Below are 21,646 nucleotides of genomic sequence, written 5' to 3'. Positions count from 1 at the left end.
CGATAGCGTTTTAGAGCATAGACCCACCACGCTGTTCTTATGTAGGTTGGCGGGCTCTAACGATTTTTAAATCTTGGTCATAATAATGACGACCTACGGCTTAACCTGCTCACTGCGGCAAGGTGGTGGTCCGCCAATATCTTAATCTGAGCTGATAATAAAAAATTTCTCTGAAATACCTTAAAAGTACGAATTCTTCGCCCGCCTGTGTCCGCATATTTTGGAAGTCAACAAGTCAGTCAATAACACGGACTTTTTTTTGAAGTGAATGAGTGATTTAGAACGCTATCTTGTTGGACTCCGCAATTTACAACTTTTTATAAATTATACTTATCTTAATCGACCATGATTCCTAAGTCTATAGGAGTTCGCTCCGAATAAAGCCTTTGTGGTGTAGTAAAAAAAAACTTTAAATTGAAAATTACTTCATCAATAATATCTATTAAGCAGACAAAAATTACATGCTTTAAGATAAAGCCATTCTTAAGATAGATCTATGTACTAATTAAGACAACATCTAAAATCAGCTACATGTTGGATACTTTGTTTTACACGAGTTGCTTTCAAGTTTCAACGAAGCAATATATCAAAGTGGGGTGTAACTAAGGATATCATTAGAAATAGCGTCATTTGTATATTCTCAATGAGATAACTTATTTTTCTTTGGAATAGCGCCATTGAATCATAAATTAAGCTAACTACTATAAATCTAGGGTCCGCATACTAAAAGCACACAAAGTTAAAAATAGTTTGTTTTAATATAACGAAAACATCCTTTTGCGAGTAAAGTAATGCATCGCCGACTTTTACTTTGTAAATCTAATTTTATTCTGTTGTACGATAATTTCTAAACTAAACAGAAATTGACACGTTTAAAATTAGTGCTAACACTACTCACTAACATTAGTGTAACATGTTAAATGTATGGACGCTTCATAAGTGCCTGTGATAAGGTCTACATGAATAAAACATTTCTGAATAAAGGTGAATTTATAATTTCTGAATTTTCTTACAGAATTCTTGTCTGTTCTGGTGGGAGGTTTCTGCCGTGACTAGTTACCACCCTACCGACAAAGACGTGCCGCTAAGCGATTTAGCGTTCCGGTACGATGTTGCGTAGAAACCCATTATAGGTATGTGTAATATATCTGCCATACCCCTCACAGGTTAGCACCCGTTAACATCTTAGACTGCGTCTTCACTTACCAGCAGGTGTGATTGCAGTAAAGGGCTAACTTGTTGTGAAATAATAAAAAATGGTTTTTAGAGTTATAATGATGTTTCCTTGGGAAAAGGAAAGCACTATTTTTAAATTTGTCAATTTAGTTTCGTTGAGTAGGTACAACATGATTTGCACCACAGCGTTTCAAGCTTACTTACCAACAACTTTTTATTATGTAATGTTAAAATACAGCATATTAAAATATCAAACTCCCCGATTTAGTAGACGCGGGGGTAACAGTTTATGTACCTATCAATAAAATTTTACGATTGTACTAGAAACATTATGGGATCGATACATTAAATTTTATTTTTAAAATAGCTATAAGAGTGATCTAAAATAAACTACTAGACCCGAGTCTCTTAACGGAATTCATTCAAAGGCAATTCCATTTCAATAAAAGCAATCTAAAAAGTAGGGCAGATGATAGAGGAGGACGCATTTCGTAAAAGTACTCTCTACAAAAATGTAGAATAAGAATTGAAAGTGAATTCGAATTTCTTCCAAAATAAGCAGGTAATTAAAGAATACTATGTCAGGAAGACCGTTTGGCAAGCAGTTTTTGCTTTGTATGCACACAGCACGTGCACATTATTGGTACCTGCTATTCAAAAGCTTGGAATCTTTTGTTTTCACGCCAGATGGTAATATTTAAAAAGGTATGGTCCACTAAGTGCGACTTGGGTAAATACATTGTATCAAATAACACATTAACAAATCTCATGCGTAATCTCAGGCATGGTCACTATTACCGAAAGCTTAAATAAACAAGTTTTTTTAATTTATACTTAGGTATGTCGCGAATATTGAAACAAACATTTCAAATTGTAGAGTTTTACAATTAAATAGCTGGCAGTGCCCCGGTTGCACCTGACTTCAAAATATTATAAAATAAAGATACGTTCCTATTTATATTTACTTTTAACATTGGTAAGGGGACTATCTTATGTATTTTTAAAATCGTTTTGGTAGTTCCTGAGATAAGCGCGTTTAAAAATATATAGAGAACATATAGGGGATATATAATAAAATACGCGTAGGTACAATGAAACCCCACCATAATTATTTAGGTTTATCATACACCTATATAGTTATTGGTATATATAGTTTTCTATATATTTTGCATACCCTCTATGCACGCCACTGGGTGTATGCTTAAAAAACTTAATTTAACTTTAGGTTAGATAGATCGAGGAACTCTATAGACGATGTCCCCACCTACTACGTTTCTAAATTATTAGGTGTTATGTAGGAAGTTAATATCTGTAGTGGTCAGTGTGTTTAACTACTTACGCAGTACGAATCACGAGGTCCTGGGTTCGAATCTCAGGTGGTGCCATAAATTGGAAATTGCTATAAAGCAAAACGCTTAATGCGTTTTGCTTTATAGCAATTTTCAGTACCAGCCTTCAATTCGTAACTCGCAGAGCATGTCGGACTCTGTTATTCACCTTATCACTTAGATGTGATATTAATAGTAAAGAAGCCCATCAGTCCGCAATGAAGCAGCGTGGTGGGCCAATGCAATTATTTCGTTTCTCCTATGAGAAAGTAGACTTCCTTTTTTCAGAAATGAATAGGCTAGGAATGATTGGGAGTAATACTTGTCTAAAAAATATTGGGTTATGTTTACAAACCTGTGGGGCTGAATGGTGTAGCTGAGTATATTGTATATGAGGCTGCCCTCCGCCAGATGTAGCATGCTGTCCGTGCATCAGTGGAATGTCGAATTCTTCGTCTCCAAAAGATGGCGTATGAAAGGTCTAAAACAAAATACACAATTTATAGCTTTTAGTAGCAAGTTAATATGAGGAATGCGAAAGTGTGGTTGTTTTTTTGTAACTTTGTCTTTCTTTACGCCATAACTCCAACCATAAGCAACCAATCAACTTGATGTTTGGCATAGAGTTAGTTGGAAGGACGGAGAGTAATATAAGCTACCTTTAATCCAGGAAAACGAACTATTCCCACGGGATTTGTAAAAAGACTGTAATACACACGAAACGAAAACAAAGGCAACTACCTAGGTATTATTATAAGAATTGTAAAGCATACTTTTTTTTAAATATACTACAATAGTATAAAAAGGAAAGTTTTTTTTTAAATTTTATAATTTTTATTCGTGTTTTTATCTACACTTTGAGGAATTGTCATATTTATTTTTGTATGCATCTAAATTATTAAAAAAGATTTTTTTGTATTTTATTTGTTTGTTTTTAAATTTTTCTTAAAAATTAAGAACTTAACCTAAACAAAACAGCTATTTTTAGATATTTTAAACAAGCGGATTGTTATTTTTAAAAACTACACCTACAACACAACTTAGAAACATAAGTAGAACTACACCTAAATTGAATGCCACACGTCTCTCAGCTAAACTGTTCCTACGGAGACGAAGTCAAGGGCCACGGCTAGTAATATTATAATGCTGAGGAATTGAACGTTTAGGAACTACTGTTCAAATTTCAAACCCCTTTATGAGTTATATACATATCCTGTTCATTGATAATACCCAAATAAAAATTAGTTTCTCTATAATTTTTATATTTATCTCTATAAGCTCTATTTCAGATATTTCCGTGTGCGTATGACTTAATTTTTTAAGACTTTTACTTGTTAAGTCCCAAACTTTAACTTTAAAAGAAGAAAAACCTGTTGTAGTTTACAACAAGGTTGTAATCTCCCTTCGGAAAATTCAGAAAATTATGTTTTATTATAAAAATTGTAATATAACTTATAAAGGCCACAACTTATGATACCCGGACATGAATTACAAATTTCACTCCATCATTATCAAATCGAATCAAATACACTTAAAAATTGTATTGTACACCAAATACAAAGCAATAAAAAAAGGAGAATTGAAATAAAGAAAGAAAAGGTACAATAGGCGGCCTTATCGCTTGAAAGCGATCTCTACCAGGCAACCTACCAAAGTCATCATCATCATCATCAACCCATTACCGACTCACTACAGGGCACAGGTGTTATCTCAGAATGCGAAGGGTTTAGGCCGAATTCCATGCTGAACAGGTGCGGATTGATGGATTTCACAAGCCGTTGAGAACGTTATGGCGAACTCTCAGGCATGCAGGTTTCCGCACGATGTTTTCTTCTACAGTTTAAAGCAAGTGATATCTAAATTGCTTAAATTAAAAACGCACAACCGAAAAGTCAGTGGTGCGTGCAGGGGTTCGAACTCTGTCTCCACGAATGAAAAGCCGATGCCTTGCCCACTAGAACATCACCGCTTCCCACTTACAACCCCCCCAATTTTATACATAAATAAGTGGGTATGGGTAACTAACAACAACCTGCTTTACTAACCGAACGATTTTGGTGAGTTATTTTTGATTTATCAATTTTAATAATTAAGTTTATATTTTGGTCATGTGATGGGGAACACAAAAAAAAAGGAACTTCTTCAGCTTATCATACAAGGTAAAGTGGCAGGCAGAAGATGGCCTAGCCGGAGAAGAATATCATGGCTCAAAATCTACGACAATGGTTTTTAAAGAGCACCAAATAATTATTCAGAGCAGCGGTGTCATTAAAGTAGAGATAGCCCTAATGATTGCCAACCTTCGTAAGGAGACGGCACACTAAGAAGACGAATAATTGAGTACATGATTTAACAAAAAATTACATTAAAAAAACTACAGAGGTTCGGCGTCAATGCCAGCCTGAGTTGACAACTATTACAGTACTTACTAGTAATTTTAGCAATACTGGTACGATTAAAATGGTGTTGCGTATCTATAACGTACAATTCAACCATTATGATATACTGACCTGATCATTCATAGCGTACACACTTGCCTTAGAATCGCGAGTCGCAGATAGGGGCGATTCGAGGCTTTCTGGCCGCTGAAACAAAGATACGAAACAGGATTATAAATCTTTATATTAAATTAACATTAGTAAATATTTCTAAAATATCTATTTTTTTATGTAATGTAACTGTAACCTAAACTTATAATTACTATACAAGTCGTGCCCGCTTGTTGCCAGGGATTCTGCCCATATTTCTGGGCTAAACTTATTTAAGTGTCATCATAATTTTTATTATAAAAACATATTTTATGTTTTATTTTTAACCGCAAACGCGTCAGCGCAGACGGATCGAAAATCTTCGAGAGTTCATTAAATAAAGCTGTCCAATTATTAAGTTATATTTTTCTGGATATTTTTACAAGAGCCTTAAAAGTCTGTTGGGAGCAGAAACCCCAGCGAAATGTGGTTCACTTGATTGAAAGTGTGCCAAACAGGCCCCGGTGTATACGGAGTAAATGAGGCCCTACTCCGTACTCGCTATTAAACTTATGCAGTTCCAGCAGTTCCTGGGAAACGTGACTAAAACCAGAATTATGTAAAACTTTTACATTTCTTGTTTGTGTTATTTAAGTTTAAGTAAACAAATTGAATTGTTTTCGCAATTAATTATGTGTACACTATTTAAGAAATTCTACTTTAACATAGGTCTCTACTAAAACTAGATCATAATTTTATGCATTTATAAGTTACAGTCAAAAAAATTAGAGAGCCTTATTTTGTTTTAAGTAATTTATTACCATACTATACTCCTAAGACGTTTCCCCGATTCCATCTTAGACTGCCTCATCATTTACCAGCAGGTGAGATTGCAATCAGGGGCTAATTTATAAATAAAAAACAAAGAACTAGTCGCACGACGCAGAAAATTTAGATTAGGTACACACTAACAAGTAACAGCTTAATTGATTCCCTTATAAGTATAACTAGCGGATTGTAAAAACTATATTCCATAGTTAACAAAATTATCCAGTAATTGGACATAATCACGATGGGAGATCAACCTCTGGGTAAACGGTTAATTTATCTCGATGTGAATTTATTACGTTGTAGGGCGATGGATACTTATTTCCTGGCAATTGTCGGGTACTAGACTGTACAAAGCCGTGATCACCACACAACAACCTCGTTAACTTCCCGACATGATAGGTTCAATTTTATTAAATTATATTTTAAATTTATACTTCGGCATTACCTACTGGGATTGTTTGCTGCATACCTTCGATATATTACGCCCTTTTTCAAGGGATAAATAATTATCTTTAACCGTTAGGATGAGGCTTATTTATGGCATTGCCTGGTGCCTACTCTTAGTTCTCTGAAGCTAATATTTTAAATAAGTATCTACTATCGGCGAAGGAAAAAATGGTGAGGAAACCGGCATAGGATGCAAAACCTGAGCTTTTACCATCGCGTATGAAGTCTACCAATTTGTACTTGGCCGGACTAAGGCCTAAACGCTTCTCATTTCCTTCTCTTCTTATGGGTCAGTATTTGGTAATTTTCGAAGTTTAGGATAATATCTGAAAAATGATAAAATCTCTTCTGCGGATTAGGTATTCCTTAAAAACAAAGTTGACTCGGCTAGAGCGAGATTGTTTTTATGTAGTTTTTTTACCAAACTTTCATTAAAATACAAGAATCGTAAAATTAATATCAATTTTACAGTTGTTACTTTAATCTGGTCTGGAAGAAGGCTAGTTACCAGTCTGCAAAGACTGACTGACTAGTTACAAAGACGTGCAGCGATTTAGCGTTCCGATAGAAACTGAGTTGGGGAATTGGCTCAATATAACTGCCATACTCTAGATACATAAGCTCGCTAGCATATCATCACTTCCCACTCCGTGATATTACAGTCAAGAGTACTGGCACTAGAATTAAAAAAAAACCTCACATTTGCTAATTTTCTCTAGGAGTTAGAGAGGTGTGGCCCTTGCCTTAGAGTAGTGTATACGTATATAATTGACATTTCTATTTCTATATAAAAATAATATTTAGATACTTTTGATACTACGACTATTTTAAAACCTTTGCTGGCAACTATACTATTACTATATATAAACTATACTATTGTTATAAATTATACAATGAGTTTAAACGGATATACCAGTAGGCCCGTATTAAGGCACAGAATAAATATTAGTCACTGTCAATATTCGTGACCCCTTAAAGAATATAATGAATGATCGGTTAGCACGGTAAACATGTTATGTAGATTAGAAAATTAATAAATATTAAGATCGAAACAATCTTACCCAGATCAGTGTAAAAAGACTGTAATTTGAACGTCTGAATTTAAAGTTTGTCTGCGGTGTCGTAGTTTGTTTGAAAGCAATTATCCAAACAGCTAATGAGTTTCAAGATTTAAAATGAGAATGTTGATATAATTGTCTCTCAGTTTTAATATTCGAAGAAAACTATTATCCATCTATCTATCTACGAGTATATAGGTATATAAAAGAGAAAGTGTGTGGGTATGTTCCGTATAGGCTCCGAAAGGGCTGGACCGATTTTAATGAAACTTTCAGGAAATCTCCGGATTGACCTGGCGAGTAATCCTGTAAAGTTTGGTGACGATCGGAGCACTCCTATTTTTGAACTGTCAAATAGAGCTTTTATTTACTATGATGATATTCTATTGTTGGGTGTACATGGGTGCAGATTATGATCTTCACCCGCTCGAAAAGAGAATAGAAGATTATGAATACGGAGAGAAATAAATGATTTAATATATTATGAGACTTAAATTAAAAATTTAATGATGTAAGTTTATTGAAGGCATATTGCCTTCTAAACTAGAAAGATAGAAGAAGCTAGCAATAAATTTAGCATAGTTGCTCATTTCCTACATCAACATTTTCAAATTTATTATAAATAGGTATGTTGAATGAGAGGGGATATGCTCAACTCCACAATTTACCCTGCTTAAACGATATGCAGATGAAATTTCTAGTCGATCCTCTAAGTAAGTAGGTTGTATACCACATGTTTTTAAATTACAAATGTTAGATTATAAAGGACATATTACCAAGCAATGCTATTCGTAAACATTTTCATTAAAACGTTTACGAATGGCATTTGGGTGATCTAAGTTTATTTAAAAGGTTATAGACTTGAGGGTAAGGCTTCGGCTACCCTTTCCCGGGGATCCAGTAAGATCCCAGGTACGCACGTCTAACTTTTTAGAGTTATCTGCCTTTTAAGCAGTTAAAGATAACTTGCTTTAATGGTTAAAAATCGAGAGGGAACCTCCAAGCGAGGTTGCGAGGTCTTGTCTGCAGCGGGGGTGGACTACGGTCTTAACTGTACTCATTCTTAGAGGAGACCCGAATCTTATAGTGGGCCCGTAATGGGTTGATGAAGATGATGAAGTTTATTCATTGTTCGTACCTACAGTATTTTTCTGTAATTTAAATATTATTTCTATATAAGCAGATTTCCCCCTCCTAAGGGATTCGGGATTCTTGTTAGAACAAGATCCCGCAGAACTTTGGACAATGAAATTATCGATGGAATTATTAAATTTTCTGGCTTAGTAGACATCTTAGTTGAGATTTCTCTCTTTATTATATGGACACTGAAACGTACAATCCAATGTGGAATGATAAAATAAAGTTCAGCAATTTGTTAATAATTTATAATTTATATACCTACTACGACAACGCACACATCGCCATCTAGCACCAAAGTAAGCGTAGCTTGTGTTATGGGAACTAAGATGACTTATGAATATTATTATGAATAATATACATAAATACTTATAATATACGTATAAACACACACAGACACAGACACTGAAAAACATTCATGCTCATCACACAAACATTTTCCAGTTGTGGGAATCGAACCCACGGCCTTGGACTCAGGGTCGCTGCAAACTGCGCCAATCGATCGTCCAAAAAGAATGATCAATAAACGGAGCATCAGCGAAACTTTCATTAATAGTAATAACTTTTGGATCTGAATTCAAGGAAAATGTAATACATTAATGTAGAATTTATTTAAACTAATACAATTATATTATAGCTACTTAGTAGCATGCAACTTTAGGTAGGTATATCGATATTGCAATCTTAAGAAATATCTGAGTACCTACTAGTAAGTGGAACGACTTTATTCTGCAATAGCAATAAACTAAATATTGTTCTATTCGCTCGAAGTTCTTAAAATGTGCTAGGTACTTTTATTATGGCACAATATATTATTTATCTTGAATTAACTCTTAGACGACTTAATAAGCAGTTTAAGAGTTAAGTGTTAAGCAAGGGGTCTTATTATTGAATATTAGCCAACTTTCATTTCATGGAAGCAAAATCCTCTCAGAGACCCACTAACTATTGTTGACATTTAAATCTCAGGGATCCCCAATTTCTCCAATGACATGGACTCCCCAAGTCGTCGTCGACGCTGTCGGTCGATATAGATAGACCACTTTGGGTATCATTGACCTAAAGGTAGTTCTCGAAACCTCTACCGGGGGAAGATCTATTATCAATATTTTTCAAGAATCAGTGAATCTTTACTTAAACTCTTAAAGAAGCAGGAATTTTCTAGAATAAACGAGGTTTCACTCCGCCAAGGCTGGTCTGGCTGTCCAAGATCTTTTTTCTTAGAAGCGGCATCATAATTAATATTGATTTCGAAAAAGCCTTTTTACTGCTGCATTAGCTTACAATATATACCAACAAGTTTTAAGTTTTCTAACGAAAAGATCACATTCTTCTCTTAAGCGCACCGTCAAAGCAAGTTATACTGTCCTAAATGACTATTATCAAATCTTAATTTTTTCATAATTTCCTTTTTAATTTATTATTAAAATTTATTTGGTGTAATGCGGAATATGATATTCTTAGAAATTTTTAGGCATTCATTTGTAAGAGAGAGATACATTATACTAGACCCAGGGTAAGCACGCATTAATATAGATCAATAACATTAAAATCGGAATAAAATCATCTCCAAATTCACATAACCGACAAATTATAACCGATTTAAATAATTATTTTTGTACTATAGAGGATATAATATGTATTTAATTTTGCCCAAACTTTGTGTAGATCTGATGAATGTGGTTGGAGATAGAGGACAGAACTCCATAGCGGACAGCAGCAAACCTCACTCATTTAAGGCTTAGACATAATAAATACTTTAATTTTTTTAGAACTACCACTAAATTGAATGCCACATCAAAAAACAAAATCAAACGCAGACGAAGTCGCGGGCAACAGCTAGTCTACCATAAATTCAATCTTTGAAGATACCTTTATAATAAGACTCAAAAGGATTTTATGAAAATAAATTAGCATCGATGCTCCAAAAATCGATTGATCAATATTGTAGTGCCTTGACTCGATGTTGGTCTCATTCCTCGACCGGTTTGTGAACCACTCAGCACACCGGCTGCTGCGGTCCCAATAGGTCTTTATACGTTGCACACTATCAACCGTAAGTGAAAGGACACGCCGATAATTGCCCTGTGTTATTGGATTTTGTAATAAAATGCTGGGCTCGCATAAATCATTTTATATTTTATCGAATATTAAAACTTGAAAATCTATTACCAAAGACTGCAATATACTTCATTAAAATATTTAGATTTTACATACGTTGTTTTGTTTGGAAAGGGCTACACCGTGAGCTTAGTTAGCTATTAAGTAATAGAAGAAGAAGGTCTAGAGTTAGTTAGAATAAGGTAACAAGAGTTAATAATATAAGAGGATTATGTATTTATGTAACCGAGAATTGAAATTGCATGTAAGTTAACCATTGTACCTTTTGATACCTTTGAGATTAGGTGTTCTGTAATAAAACCATTTTTCAGTGCTCTTTTACTAAAATAATAAAAACTTATTAATGTCATAACATAGTAAATTGCCTACTAATGGCATCAACATGAAATTGAGAAATAAATAATGCTGATTCAGCTTTCGTTACATGTGCCCTTGAAAATGTTTAGATTTTTATGGGATAGAATTGATAAAAGACTGCAAATATTACAGAAAAAATAAAATTACTTCATAAATAACACTGTTTTTTTTGCAAAATCGGCCGAAATAGGAAATAGGATTAGTGGATGAACAAATGGTATCATTCAAGAACACTTCGTTTGTCTATATGAATATAGGTTTAGATTTAATCTTATAGTTTTTTTATATCACGAAAAATAAAAAAATGCCACTATCCCATATACCCTTTTAGCTCCGGAGTCTGCGGCTAGGATGTGGGCTTGAATGTGTTAGGCATGAAGCAAGAAGATGGCTTATATATATGTACTTATTCGAGTTATATAAAAACATTTGTGTATTCTGGCTTTTGTGCATATGTGCATCAAATTACATTCGAAGTATAAGGAAGTCTTTTATTTAACTTCGAATTTAATTTGATGTTTGGTAATTATTTATGTTTATAAATTTCCGTGACCTAAAGAAAAAGGGCTGTTAATATCCACATTGCATTACGTTGTTTTCTGATTATTCGATATTTTAATTATTTTACGTTAATACTCCTAGTAAATCAGAATGCAGGTCTTTCTGTTTATATCTCCACAAATACCTCAACCTTACTAATTAATGTGTGCTAAACACGGTCAATTTTAAATACAAGTCAAATAGACACCTCATTTCAAAATGCTACAGATACAACATATTTAATATTTTGCACGTTTTGAAATATATTACATTATCAGTGCCATTGTCTGCAAACTTTTAAAAAGACTAATGTGAGTTCGAATTATTATAAGTTCAAAATAATTTATTAGTTTCTTAAAGAAAATACAAAACTAGCATCTAAAACTATGCAAGTATCAAAAAGCATTTCCTCTGTACATAGTACCTACTTAAAATCTATGACGTAAGAATATAGTTGATATTTATTCGCATGGGCATAACGCTTTTTCGTTACGGACAATGTCTGCCAGTTAATTCTTACCGCAAGCCGCGTTAAGGGAACTTCGTTCAAATAAAATATATTCTCTAATTTTACATGATATGGGTTTTATTTTTGTAAGACGCCCTTAATTTCAATTTTCAGAAAGCAATAATGTTAATAGTAGGTAGGGTTTCAGATTGAATCCTGGGACGGAACCCTTCGGTCGCAAGTCCAACTCGAACTTAGCCGGTTTATGTTGTTTTGTTTAATGAAATACCTACCAATCAATTGCCTTCGTAAGCACATAGTACCTACTAACATGGATTTTTACCTAAATTTACTTCGTTAAATATCGATTGCTAAGTAGAGAATATTAGGGAGAAATGGCCCTTGACAAAGGGCCTTGACCTCTTTACAATGGGTTCAGTAACTTTTTCGTAATATAAGAAAAGAATTCCAATAACTCTTTACAGACAATTATATTGCGTCCATAACGATAGTAGGTAGGTATGTTTCTAATATGTTTTTAGAGCGTGGAAAGTAGAAAGTTTTAAAAAGTAGGCAACTTTAATAAACATATCTCAGAAGGTACGTATCTATTTGCCTAAATTATTATTATATTTTAAGGAATTAGCAAGTTCGTAGACTGGTTGAGTTACAATACATTGTTAACACTTGACATTGGCATGGTACCTAAGAGGGAATCGAGCATTGTCAAAAATTATTACAGTATTAAGACTGCAGTATTATTTTTGAAAACAAGGACGGGGCTACGACTCATATGTATATATAGTCTGACTGTATGATATATATAAATAATAGTATAAAAAATTCAATAAAGTAGGCTTTTACCAGTGTACTCTACGTAGAGTTTATATTTCCTGTTTAAATTTATTACGACAAAAAATCCTGACCGTATCAATAAACTACTATCACTTTAGTTGAACACCTTTATTTCTTTAGTTAAGCATTCACATAAGCAGATTGTTTATGGTTACTCAGGGAAAAACACACACAATATGACAAGTACAAGAAAAATAAAAAGTGGGAACCCTATACGTGGACTGGTGGTACCTATTCTAGACTACTATTGGCGAGTTTCATAAATTTCCTAGTTTACCTAAATAAGATTTACTGATTCATAGAAAAATCATTATCATCACTACCACCTGCCTCTTTTATTTTGCAACCTTCAAAATTACCGACTACATATTTTATTGAAGCTATGAGCACCAATATATAAAACAGAGTGTACCTTCAAGGGACTAGGTATATTAAAATGTTAGTTGATGAAAATTTACTCTTTATTAAGTCATAATTTTAAGGTTTAACACATACACGTTATTAGTATAAGTATATGTTAGACTAGATTTTTATAAAAGTAATAATTACATTAAAAAACTAATTGAATTCTATGTCACTGAGTCAGGATACAATAATACCTAAGATATGATTATTAATAACAAATGCTTAAATGTACGTTATAATAAATGCATCCAAAGGCGACAAAAGCACTACGTTCATTATTCATATTCCTAGGATGGATATAAATTGCTTTAATAAATAACAATAATAAGTCATAAAAATAATTAATAGATAGATACCATGAGTTGTACCTACCTACTTACCATCACAGCATTTGAATATTGTAAGAGAGCACACCATTATTAATGCCGGTTCTGGTAGAGAATTCTTTAGGAGGACATAATTGCCGGTCGGTGACCTCGTTTAGTTCCTCCCACTAAAATAGCATTAAATCAATTGGTGTTATTACAATTGGAACGCATCTCTCAACGTAACCTGCTTACATTTTGTATAGGGGAGTTTTAACCGTTTAATAGATAGGTACCTACCTACCTATACAATTATAACGGAAATGAACAGGTGTTTTAGTTATAGTTGCATCGATCGAGAAAAAATGTACCTAGTCTCAAAGAATTTTGATTATTAAATAATATTTATGATGAAATACCTGTTATTGAACTTATAGAAATTAAAAACCTTCATTCTATACTGGTTACTTTATAGTTGTCTCTGATTTTTAATCTAACTAATCATATCTTACTAGATTTATAAATTGAAAGATAGATTGTTTATTACACAAAATAAAGTAGAAAACAAAAATTTAATTAAAATGAATTTTAAGTAAGAGTAAAAACAATTTTTGGTAAAAAGGGTCTATTGAGACGAAAATTAAAGTAAAATTTCGTATAAATGTGTGTTTCTCTATCTTTTTATACCTTCTAACTTTAATTTGACTTTTGACAATGGTTGTATTTTTGTAAAAACCTTTCTTAGCGTTTACCTAATTTTGTCCCGAAAGGACACCAAAGGACTTCAGAGTTTAATGACTAACTTTAAAGACATCAAATTTGCATACAAGTTCATACCCTTAAAAATGAATTTTCTTAAAATAAACTTTACGAGAATATTTAAAGATCTAAAAGGAAGGTATAATGACGCAGACTTTCCATCCTCAATTTTCATAAAGCGACCCAGTCACATCTTCCACTTGCATAGATAGTGATGGAGTCACGTGGGTAAATTTTTATTCAATTTCCTGTTGGTCTAGACCTAGATTACCTACCATAAAACGATATTTCAGAGGCAATTTGTAAGGTGGGATGTTTAATTTTAATTCAAAAGTTAATTACTGAAAACCTTATATTATATCTTATATCCCGAACCTGAATCTCTAAAGCGGATTTTGTTACATGAAATAATAAGTTACTTGATGCCAAACATTGGTTAATAAATTTTTTATACGTGGCCGCTTATTTGGAAAAGAAAAATGGCGGAAGTCAGGATTCAATTCAAACCCATTTTCCCATTATTGAGTACCGAATTACTAAATGTAATTATTTAAAACTAAAGGGGAATTATTTAAACACATCTTATCTTAATATCGGTGGGCAATATCTTACGCCCTACTTTGTCAGCAGATAGTAATTTTATCAACTGCATTGTGTAGGTACTTATCTAATTTACGATGTTATTTAGGTTTTCAATGTGACAACCTTTGTTATTATATCATATTATATTTGATTATATTTTATAAATTAGGTACTTAATTATTTTTTATAACCATACTTCTGTTTTTTATGTGAGCGTGTCTGTTTGGTTATTTGTTTGTTCATTACCTAGGTATTTCGGATCAAACACTGCATTGATCTTGATGATTTCTTTTGCATATATACATATATAGCTTGCATAATAGGTTAACATGCGACACCGATATCAAAAGTTACCGCAGGAATAACTAGAACCGTATTCTGAAGAAAAGGTCTGAAAAGAGCTTATTTTTCTAAAGTTTTCTACAAGTTTTCTATTTGTTGGATATTTTATCAGCCCCAGCCAGTTTCCTGCCCAACATCGATTTAGGGTGCTACACGATCAAATGTGACACGCATATGATAAAAAAAATAACTTAATTAGGTGCGTGTTTTAAGATAAGTGTTTTAAAATGCTATTTTAAAACCATACCTATCTGCGTGGGTAGGTATGACTTTAAAATAACAATCTTTGGAAGAAATAGAGTTCTACTTCCTAAAAGGATAACGGACGATTATAAAAGAAAGAATATTGCTAAAATCGAGTTCGGAAGAGGCGTTATCACCCATGCTGGAAGACAGAGTAATAAAAATATTATTTGTAATACAGTTACGTCACCACATGATTATCATAATGTTGTTTTTAACATAATTTATAGACACAAAAATTTTACAATATTCTCTATTCGAACTAAAAGTGAAATTCAGATATACATTTTATGGTTTGATAAAATGAGTGTGGCATACAAACGGACGGTATCAAATATACACTTTTGAACAACTCACATACCTACCTACAATAACAAAAGAAAAATATGATTCTGTCAAGTAGAGTAGGAACTCTCTCTTATAATAATCTTGAGACAAAAGACGGCCGGCAAGAGTGGGGACTTGGTTTAATTTGAATTACTGCTTGTTTATAGGTATATAAAACAAATTTTACATTATATTATGGCTTCATGTTATCTATCTTACCACGGTTCTGCTACGGTTTATAATAAGGTAGTGTTTAAATGGTTACAATTAGGCGCACCCTCAAATAAATAAATATATAAATGTTATAAGTGCATATTTACATTTATCCATCAATTTATTATCTCTACCTACATGTGTTTTAGACTATGACGAGAAAATGTATTATTTATTATACATAAACACACTATTATTTAAATTAACAGAAAATATATGTAGAGAATTATGTAAATGTACCGAAACTCGAAGTTTATTAATAAGGTAGATAGGCCCATGTTTGACTTGCTGCTACAGTAGAGATACGTACAAGCTAAACAAATAGTTAATAGAAAGTTAAATACACACCATACAGTTTGTTGAAGTTACATATCTCATTGGCTGTAGAATAATAAATTCCAGACATTAATTAAATACGTTCCGGTTCCATGTAAGATCTAATTAATCTATCGAGGAAGTAAAATTTATAACAATTACAGTTTTAATTACACTGATGTTCGGTCACAATGATGTTTAGACGACGTCTACGCCCTTAGATCACAGACATGCACGGTTAAATTTAATGTTTTTGTAACTTAAATTGCACTGTTAAGATTTGAATCGAATTAGATCGAGAGCGATTACTTGAAATTATGTATGATGACACGCTAGACACACGTGCGGGCCGCGCGGGAAGACTGCGTGGCGGTCGGTGGTCGTGGCGCGGGCTTCGGTGGGGCGCCTTTAGTTCCCCTAGCAGCCGAGCCACGCCGAGAGCGCTGCTCTCGCCTCTAACCGAAGCCTTCCAAACCGGCACAACTCAAATCTGTGCACCGATCTTTTGAACGGGTGTTCCCGATGCCTTACAAAGCTAGCAGCCCATCTAATACAATCTGAGGCTCAGGTTCATTTAACACTTTAAAATTAGTCTTTAACGGTTTCAGGTTTATTTTGTAGGTTGTATTATTATTATAATAATAATGATTATGATTTTCTTAGTGTAATTAATCCATCCCCTTCGGAGGTTGACTAATTGAAAAATGGAACAGCCGGAGCAGCCAATCACTATTAATTTTTAATATTTATAGTTTATTTTTAACTCAATCCCCAAGTATGTAATAAAATGTTTTGAATGGACATAAAGTAAACCTTAGTTCTCAAGGTACTGAACATTATTATTTTTGGCATTATACCTCCATTACTTTATGACTTTCATGAAGTTTTATATTTTTTCCTGAAAGAAGACCGAAGGCTCTGTGAATAAAACATTACCACTGACTAGCTTTCTAATCTGAAATCTAAGTTGAAATTTAAAAAGTTTTACAGAGAAAAAAGATGACACTACTTTTATCAATTATTTAGTAAAAGTCTATTTAATTTAAATATATATTCTATAGATAGATAAACATTATTGAACCCATTTTTTCGCAGATAGAACTCCTAAAGCAGGTTACATATTTTCATGAACATTGGTATGCAAAAGCGATCTTATTGCTATTGCAATCCCTTTCAGACAACCATTGGGAATAGTAATTCAAGAATGTAAAGGGTAACGGCGCAACATACCGAAATATATAGATCCTTATTGTAACCATAATATGCTTACTATTACAAATATTTATGAATATAAATATGTATAACGTAAAATCATTAACAAACAAATAAAAATTATAAAGATATTGTTTAGACATTTTGTATGATGCACAAAAATCCACCTGTCAGGTTGAAACTCGATAGCTTCATTTTTCAAAATATTAATTTTATTTAATTCAAGTAAGCCTACTTTATAAGCACTTTTGAAACGTTAAGTACGTCTGTTTGTAGTGACTCTACCATCGGTTTGGAAAGCAGATTCTGCCGAGAAGAGCAGGCAAGAAACTCAGTAGTCGCTCTTTTCCAACATCAACATTTACAATAATTTTCTATCTTGCGAGAGATGAGAGCGAAGCTGGCTGCATTTTTATTTGTTATATTAGTAAAACATTATTTTCCAATTCCACTCGGCTCCAGGTAAGGTTAAATGTCTTTCGAGATACAACAAGGTAGAACTTTAACGCGATCTGGGTATCTACGCCTCCTAATTCTAAGTCACCGCAATAAGTATCTGTGTGGAAACTTATCTGCCAAAACTCTACTAATAAAAAAACCTACCAATCTTGAATAAACACAAAGAAAATTGCAGATCAGTAGATTCTGAATGTCCTGTTTGGTTACGGTATGCGGCCAATAGAAATACAGTTTGGTCCTTTCTTTACAATATTCAATAGCCTGGCGAAACTTCCTTACTCGTTGTCAGACAGACAGACGGACGGACGGACAGACGGACAGACAGACAGACAGACAGACGGACGGACGGACGGACGGACGGACGGACGGACGGACAGACGGACAGACGGACAGACAGACGGACGGACGGACGGACGGACGGACGGACGGACGGACGGACGGACGGACGGACAAAAATTAAATCAAAATCTGTTTTGGACTCAGCATCGATTATAAAGCATCCCCCGGTCAAAATTTTCAAAATATATTAAATGTACAGAAATCGTCCAGTTACAGTTTTATTATAAGTATAGAGAAACTCTTGTTCGCTGGAGAAAAATCACAGGAAATAATCATTCTAAAGTTCTAATGAAACCCAACAACGGGAAAAGCCATTTCTGAGGCACCTAAATGATAATATGAACTTCTATGGCACTGTGGACTCGACAGGCACATGTTCAACATAAAGCTCTCGAAGTCCAGAAACACATTATTTGTTCCAGCCAGAAGCGTAAACGCAGCAGTATTCTTGGGGAATACACAATCCCTCCCTGGCGCAGCGGTGAGCGCTGGGTCCCGGGTTCAATTCCCGGCAGGCCCAAGTAGGAAATTCACAATTTCTGAATTTTCTCTGGTCTGGTCTAGTTGGAGGCTTCGGCCGTGGCTAGGTAGAAACCGATTCGGGGTGTGGCCTTAATATAACTGCCATACTCCCTCACAAGACTGCGCGCTACCATTTTAGACTGCGTCATCACTTACCACCACGTCAGATTGCAGTCAAAGGCTCACTTATAGTGGAATCAAAACAAAAACCACATGATTCTTTAAAAGTAGAAACTGTACTGATGGAAAGAAAGATCCCTGGTAGAATTCGAGGACGTTGTAAAAATATATCGTGACCGGTCATGGGCGTACCCAGCTTCTGGTCCAGGTGGGGCAAGTAAGACATTTTAAGATCCGATCGACAGCGGCTGTTCTGTGAAATTTTTTTAGGGCTCTCTATGATCGCTACTAAAGTCAAAACAGTATTTTTTTTTTCATTTTTGATTGTCTGTCTGTCTCTTGGCCGCCATAAATTTTTAAGAGAGTTCATAAATTTTCTGCAAAATTTCCAGGGAGGGCAGCTGCCATCGCATATAATCTATAGAATAAATATTTTACATAGATTAAAAATAGCCGAAGTGTTCCAATAACTGTTGGTTTTCCCATCTGGTCGTTCATCTCAGAGCTTTGACAGAATTCCAGTTGTCAATTTTAGTAGAGAATCTACTTTATTAGCGTCGGCGAAAAGAACAAAATTAATCAACATAATATAGAATGTCAAAAGTTAACATATTTACATTAATGGCATAGTCATATTATTGTCTTGTAACGTTAGCCATAAACAAGAATTGAATTGAACGTTACACAGAGCATTGGATTCCTTGTGAGTTTTATCACTTCGATCTTCAAAAAATCTAAACTAAAAACTGGCCAAAGTTATTTTACTTACGTAGAAATAAGTCCATGCGGCCGTAATCACGCGAAAGCATTATTTTATAAACGTATCTATTATGGCAAGTACTTATAAAAAATAAATAAAATGAGTGTTGTATAAAATCTTAAAGTATACGACCAAGTAAATTGTTTCAAAGAGATAATTTTCTTAGCGATAACTCAACGCTAGAAGCGTACCTTCTATTTAAATGTTTATGTGTTAAAGTACGATAAACTTATTTTGTCTTGGTATGTAACATAAGTAGGTATTGAATAACAGAATTGCAATTTAGATCTTTCCCATAGGAAACGTGCATTTCTTTAATTTTATTTTATTCTTTGGATTTCCAGGATGAAAAGAATCCCGATTATTAATAATTTTTCAACTACTTAAGATCCCTTAATATTAGACCACGTCTAAATCCATTTTGCCATTTAGGCAGGGGGGTATCTAATAACAGAATTGCTTAAGATCTATCCGACGTATCCGTAAGAAACGTGCATTTTTCCTGGAAATAAGTAGTCTAGTTTACTCTCCAGACCACAAACTATATCTTTGCACAAAATCACGTGAATCCGTCAATATATTGCTAGGTGATCGAAGGACAAATGAACGACTTTAAAATTAATAATATGGATTTCTTTGACATCTAAGATGGTACGAGTATATAGTTTAATCCTTTCTTAGTGAACTACTCGGTGTAAAACTTTAATGAAATAGATTTTAGAATTAATATGGAATTTTAAGACTCTAAACAAGCATAAACGGTGCGGGTCCGATTTATATAACTTTGCACCTTGTGCCACCGTGACCAGTAACTTGATTTGGTTTTTCATAATTTACAAATAAACTTAGGTATACCATAATTAGTTTAGTTATAGCTGCTTCAAGTTCTTCTTGAAATACCTTTTAAATTTATAGCAGTTATTTTGATATTATTGATGGCAACTTATGTATTATATTCTAAATTTAGGCAGGTATACCGAAGTAACAAGTCGTGGTGTATTTATAAAAAAATATTACTAATAATGGAAATTATGGGTTTATTTGCAAATAATACGATACGATATCTAATATTTCGTGATCCAACTATAAAATTAAGATTAGTTATGTAGTAAAACATTGAAGCTTTAGCGAAAAGTTTAATACAATATATATTTCACCTTAAGCTTACCTTGTACATATTGTAGATTTTATAGGTTCTATCACGATCATCCGCAGCGACTTGAGTGGATTCCATGGTGACTCATCAACTAAATAGAGCACTGCTTTCCAAGCTAAACAGTCCATTTACTTTATCTTTACGTTAACGTAAGTCATCTAACTCTAACCTTTATAAGGTTTTAATATTCTTATTATTCAAATATGAAATCCCGTTAAACCTTAATTAATTATTTTAATTGCAAATTATAACAGGGTATTTAGAAGGAAGGTATTTTTAAATGTAAGGCTTGAATCAAATTATAGATAATATTTAAATTTCTTAAAATACAGGTTATTAATACATTCTTAAAAGTTTGGAATATGAAACAATTTATTTCCCACCGATCAATTATTTTAGCAGTCTTTAAAAAAAAAAAATATTTTTCTTAAGAAAATAGTTGATATAATAAAGTATTTGTTTATAAAAGACAATTGATTGGAAAACTTGTATTGGGATGAAAGGCCGTCTACAATCGGCGTATAGTAATTACGGTATTTATCAATGGAGTTGGTACGCGTAAAGCGAGGTGTCGTCACCGGCAGTGGGCGAGTGGCGGTTAGCTGCGAGCACGTGGCCGGCTCGGGCACGCGGGCCTAGCGCGGCGGGACACACTTCGGCGACGGAATCCGCGAGGGAGCACCCGCCGGAAACCGAGGTGTACCGGGGCTCCTCGAGTACAGAGAAGTGGCGGCCCGCGGCGCGCCTGCCCCGCGCACCCCGCACCCTGCAGCCCCCACACCCGCATGCACTCTGAAGCCTCCACCGCCGCTCACCCCGCA

At 33.9% G+C, this 21,646-nt stretch overlaps 1 protein-coding gene across 5 annotated transcripts in view; it reads right to left on the bottom strand.

The window, feature by feature from the left end:
- LOC120624492 (TOX high mobility group box family member 3-like) overlaps positions 1-20,918 on the bottom strand; it is a 32,214-nt gene extending 11,296 nt beyond the window's left edge. For 2 of the 5 annotated variants that reach the window (XR_005658769.1, XM_039891069.1), the window contains exons 1-3: positions 20,838-20,903; positions 5,015-5,089; positions 2,860-2,985 (exon numbers count right to left, since the gene is read on the bottom strand). Coding sequence is in view for 4 of the 5 variants with exons in the window: in XM_039891069.1 (XP_039747003.1) it covers positions 2,860-2,985; positions 5,015-5,089; positions 20,838-20,903 (267 nt within the window). In the remaining variant the exon portion in view is untranslated. Of the gene's footprint in view, positions 1-2,859; positions 2,986-5,014; positions 5,090-13,551; positions 13,600-16,290; positions 16,377-20,837 lie in introns of those variants that run through there. The other 3 variants (XM_039891066.1, XM_039891067.1, XM_039891068.1) reach the window with 3 other exon arrangements.
- Between the last annotated feature and the right edge of the window lie 728 nt (positions 20,919-21,646).

This window comes from Pararge aegeria, chromosome 6 (genome assembly GCF_905163445.1).
Source record: "Pararge aegeria chromosome 6, ilParAegt1.1, whole genome shotgun sequence".
Taxonomy (NCBI): domain Eukaryota; kingdom Metazoa; phylum Arthropoda; class Insecta; order Lepidoptera; family Nymphalidae; genus Pararge; species Pararge aegeria.
Note: the sequence above shows the minus strand (reverse complement) of the source record. Positions and strands in the feature narration are given on the sequence as shown.